Below are 5,044 nucleotides of genomic sequence, written 5' to 3'. Positions count from 1 at the left end.
GTTTATTGAGCGAAAACACCTAAAAGCTCCACGAGGCTCCGGCAGGGGATGGTGGCGAACCCTGCTGTACTCTTTCACCACAACTTTCTCTCACTCTTTCTTCCTGTTTCTGTTGTGCCTGTAATTCAAAGGGGTCAGCCTTGTCACACTCTGTATCCCGCTGAATATCCCCGAGAACTACGTTAAGGGTACACATGTCTGTGGAGTGCTCAGCCACTTGCACGTTAATTTCACGAGCAGGCTGTTCCGTTGATCGGATCAACTGGAACCCTCGACATCATAAGCGACAGAGTGCCAACATACATACATACACATACATATATAAAATACTACACTTAGCTGTCAATTATTGACAGCACGTGGGTCAGCTAGTTATTTTTTATATTTTTTGCTAAGAACTCACCACAATGCATGGCATAATTTTCAGATCGAGCAGAACAATGATGCAGGTTATCACCCCGGAGACGAACGTCACGACGGACACGACGATGTAGAACTCAAACGAGTGGACATGATTGAAGTCCTTTGCGTTGAAGTCGTAGTATGTGACTCCATTGCTGGACCAGCTGCTAACGAGGGCGAATGGAATCAACGAACATACCTGGAAGAAGAAGAAGAAAAGATAATGATTTAATTAGACATAACTATACCTGTGTATGATTCACTAACGGTTGGTCAGCTTTGGCTTTCATACCTTGTTTCCCAACCTCATGGTCCAGGGTTCAGTCCCACTGTGCAGCACCTTGAGCAAATGTCTTCTACTCTAGCCTCAGGCCAGCCAGATCCTTGCGAGTGGATTTGGTAGGAGGAAACTGTAAGAAGCCCGTCATACACACATATATATATATATAGGTGAAGGTGTGGCTATTTGGCAAGAAGCTTGCTTCCCAAACCACATGGTTCTGGGTTCAGTCCCACTACATGGCACCTTGGGCAAGTGTCTTCTACTATAGCCTCTGATGGCCAAAGCCTTATAAGTAAATTTGGAAGACAGAAACTGAAAGTAGCCTGTCATATATATGTGTGTGTGTGTGTGTGCTTCTTTGCATCTGCATTTGTTCATGGCGAGATAATCATTATGTAAGGGAGGTAACTCCTTACAAGGGACGTAGCTCTGGGTACTATTCATACATACATACATATATATTTTTTTTGAATGATTTTATTTTACAGTTCCATTGATGGATTGGAGCTGTAGAATTCGAATCAGCTTTCTCCTTTCTGGTTTTGAGAACCCTAATTGTATGTATGTATGTGTGGTAAGTAGCTTGCTTACCAACCACATGGTTCCGGGTTCAGTCCCACTGCGTAGCACCTTGGGCAAGTGTCTTCTACTATAGCCTCGGGCCGACCAAAGCCTTGCGAGTGGATTTGGTTGACGGAAACTGGAAGAAGCCCGTCGTATATATGTGTATGTATGTATGTGTTTGTGTGTTTGTCCCCCCAACATCGCTTGACAACTGATGCTGGTGTGTTTACGTCCCCTTAACTTAGCGGTTCGGCAAAAAGATGACCGATAGAATAAGTACTAGGCTTACAAAGAATAAGTCCTGGGGTCGATTTGCTCGACTAAAGGCGGTGCTCCAGCATGGCCGCAGACAAATGACTGAAACAAGTAAAAGAGTATGTATGTATGTGTGTGTATATGTATGAATGTATGTATGTATGGGCCAATGAAGGAGACACTGGTAGAAATAGCAGCCAAATCTCCATCAAATGACATCCCACTGTCGTATGTATGAGAAGTCCATGGACTGGTAGAAACATTATCACTCCAAATAAAATTCGAGGCAGCGTTTTTTGTCTGTCTTTACGTTCTGAGTTCAATTTCCGCCAAGGTCGACTTTACCTTTCATCGATAAAATAAGTACCAGTTGCATACTGCGGTTGATGTAATCGACTTACCCTTCCCCTGAAAACACTCTGGTCCCGTGTTTGACTTTGCAACCATATTCGTATGTACGAGCGAGAGGAGGGCCTCAAATTGATATCTAGACCTGTTAGAAATAGCCACTAAATCGCCCTCAAATCACACCCTACTGCTTTAAATTTGGGTGGGATACATTAGATAATGTTGTTCTTGATGAACTATGCCTGAAAATGCGATGAAATGGTTAAACTAGAACACGCACACACATGTACATATACGTGCAAACGCATACAGTAGAAGCCGCTTATTATAATCAATTCTGGCTAGAACCTTTTACATAGAACGATAAGGACCTGATAACATTAAGCAGAGTATACAATATCTTGTGGACGTTTGAGACCCACCGATTTTCATGATAACATTATCCATGAATTTAATAAGCGGATTCCTCTATGAGGGTATGAATATATATATATACATACATATATATATATATATATATATATATATACACACACATATGTATACATGTAAATATACATACGTATGCATGTATACACTCTCACTTACGCAAACGTATGTATATGCGCACTTTTTATAGGCCTAGACGCACATCATATCAATGAACAAACACATTGACACATAGAAACACAAACGTGTGTTTTACACACACATATATGTACACAACGGGAAAACATCGAGTTAAGAGAAATAATAAAATAGAGAAGAAGACATTGCTGTATTTTTTTAGAGAATAAAACTCGTCAAAACAAACACAAACACGGAAGAAAATAACACACACACACACACATGTACATCAATATTTATAAATGATGGGATGTGTAGAATAAATACAACAGCAGTAATATGAATCGACCACATAAAACAACCACATTATCAACAAAATATGTATAGATACATTAAATGAGACACTGAAGTACTTCAAATAGCCACGAAAACAAACGATACATATTAGGCACGAAAACCTGACAGACGACAGCGACAAAAAAAAAAAATACGGCAGACGACTTCGCTGGAAAACGAACTCAAAAACCCGATCAACCACTCGGTATCGGACCACAACACCTGCATAGGACATGCATAGATGCTTGTCCTATGTATTTATGATATCTAAATGCACTTACCACGATGAAAAGACGGAGTATATTGGGTGCTAATGAAAGTTTCTCCAGATGGAGTCCCGCCATTTTCCGTATGTCTCGTCTGGTTTCTTTGAATTGAAAGTTTGTACGAAACTACGGCTGCGATTGGCAGCATGGTCGTCATCGTTGTCGTCGAATTGATTTTTTTCTATTTCTAATTATTAATTATTGCTTACATTATTAGCATCATTATTACTTTTGTTTTTGTCATTTTTGGCTGCATCGACATCATCATCATCATCATCCTGATCATCACGTTACCGAGTGATTGTCATATAACGTTATGCGAAGGCGTTGGCGGCGTAGGATCGATTTAACATTAGTAGCTCTATCTCTCTCTCTCTGTCTTTCTCTCTGTCTGTCTCTCTCTCTCTCTTTTCCTTTCTCTCTTTCCCTTTCTCTCTTTCTCTTTCTATCTTTCTCTTTCTCTTTCTATCTTTCTCTCTCTCCCTTTCTCTCTCTTTCTCTCTCTTTCTCTTTCACTCTCTCTCTCTCTCTCTCTCTCTCTCTCTGTGTCTTTACATCACTACGTTTTGAGTTCAAATCCTACCCAAATCAACTTCAGTTTGTTTTTCTACTGTCTATAAAACACGGGTATTTATCGTATATGGTGGACTTGTGGGGACAGAGTAGGGAGCGAATTAGCCTCTTCAATAAAACTGAGTTAGTTGAAAACTTTTTAAACATACGCGCGCGCGAATTTATGTATGTATGTATGTATGCATGTATGCATGTATGTATGTATGTATGTATGTATGTACTCTTACTCTTTACTTTTTTACTTGTTTGAGTCATTTGACTGTGGCCATGCTGGAGCACCCTCTTTTAGTCGAGCAAATGAACCCCAGGACTTATTCTTTGTAAGCCTAGTACTTATTCTATCGGTCATTTTTTGCCGAACCGCTATGTTACGAGGACGTAAACACACCAGCATCGGTTGTCAAGCGATGTTGGGGGGACAAACACATGTACTTGTTCACACACACACACACACACATAGACATGAATATAGGCACACACGAAAAGACATGAATGTACACACACACACACACATACACACACACACACACACACACACGCACACACACACACAAAGCGATTTGGTGGTATAGAAACAGAAAAACAACAGTCACACACACACAAGCAGATACTCTCACTCACACAAACATACACACACGCCTCCGACTTCGTCTGTCTGTGTGTCCAACAGTTGGTTACTTAGCTGCCATAACAACCAAAACAAAATAACAATGGATCGTATAAACCCAAACATCGCGTGGAAGTTTTAATGTCTATTTGTTATCATCAATCAATCAAATCCTGCCTGTAAAAAAGAAAAGAATCGCTTCTTTATATATCGAATCGTTTGGATGAAAAAAATCGTGACAACCCTAAGAAACTCACCAAAATTTTTCACTGGGACATTTAATATTTGATAGCCCGAAGAAATGTTATTGAAATATTTCAAGAATATTCTAGCCCCTCAGGTAAAAAAAAGCACTCGACATGAAGAGAAAGTTAAGCATATTTTCAAGATGGAGACGCAAAGGCTAAAGTTATGACGACTTAAAGGGACAGATAAAGAATAGGGGACAAATATATAGATAGATTGACAGATAAATAAGGGAATTTTATATCTTTGATAATGTTTATAATTTTAAAATGTTTTTTGATTTTCAGTTTCATTTATTTTCATATTATTTTTTGTAAATTTTTACGATCTTATGTCTTATATTAATATTATATGTTGTATTTATTTCTATTGTGGCGATGTTTTATTTATTTATTCTGTTTTAAAGAGATGAGCGGGCAAAGTTGTCAAGCTAGTCGGAGAAAATGCTACGCGGTAATTTCTTCCGGCGCGTTACGTTCTGAGTTCAAATCCCGCCGCGTCCCACTGCGTAGTACCTTGGGGCAAGTGTCTTCTACTATGGCCTCGGGGGGGGGGGGCGATCAAAGCCTTGTGAGTGGATTTGGTAGACGGTAACTGAAAGAAGCCCGTCGTATATAT

General features: G+C 39.7%; 2 protein-coding genes across 2 annotated transcripts in view; one reads left to right on the top strand and one right to left on the bottom strand.

Moving 5' to 3' along the window:
* The window catches only part of LOC106873884 (uncharacterized), a 4,820-nt gene extending 1,665 nt beyond the window's left edge, over window positions 1-3,155 (bottom strand). Inside the window, exons 1-2 of the mRNA XM_014921408.2 lie at window positions 3,016-3,155; window positions 404-601 (exon numbers count right to left, since the gene is read on the bottom strand). Coding sequence (XP_014776894.1) covers window positions 404-601; window positions 3,016-3,078 — 261 coding nt within the window. The 5' untranslated portion in view covers window positions 3,079-3,155. The remainder of the gene's footprint in view (window positions 1-403; window positions 602-3,015) is intronic.
* Window positions 3,156-4,141: 986 nt separating this feature from the next.
* The window catches only part of LOC106873882 (intraflagellar transport protein 172 homolog), a 94,584-nt gene continuing 93,681 nt past the window's right edge, over window positions 4,142-5,044 (top strand). Inside the window, exon 1 of the mRNA XM_052977743.1 lies at window positions 4,142-4,520. Within this exon, the coding sequence (XP_052833703.1) occupies window positions 4,482-4,520 (39 nt within the window). The 5' untranslated portion in view covers window positions 4,142-4,481. The remainder of the gene's footprint in view (window positions 4,521-5,044) is intronic.

This window comes from Octopus bimaculoides, chromosome 28 (assembly GCF_001194135.2).
Source record: "Octopus bimaculoides isolate UCB-OBI-ISO-001 chromosome 28, ASM119413v2, whole genome shotgun sequence".
Classification (NCBI taxonomy): Eukaryota; Metazoa; Mollusca; class Cephalopoda; order Octopoda; family Octopodidae; genus Octopus; species Octopus bimaculoides.
Note: the sequence above shows the minus strand (reverse complement) of the source record. Positions and strands in the feature narration are given on the sequence as shown.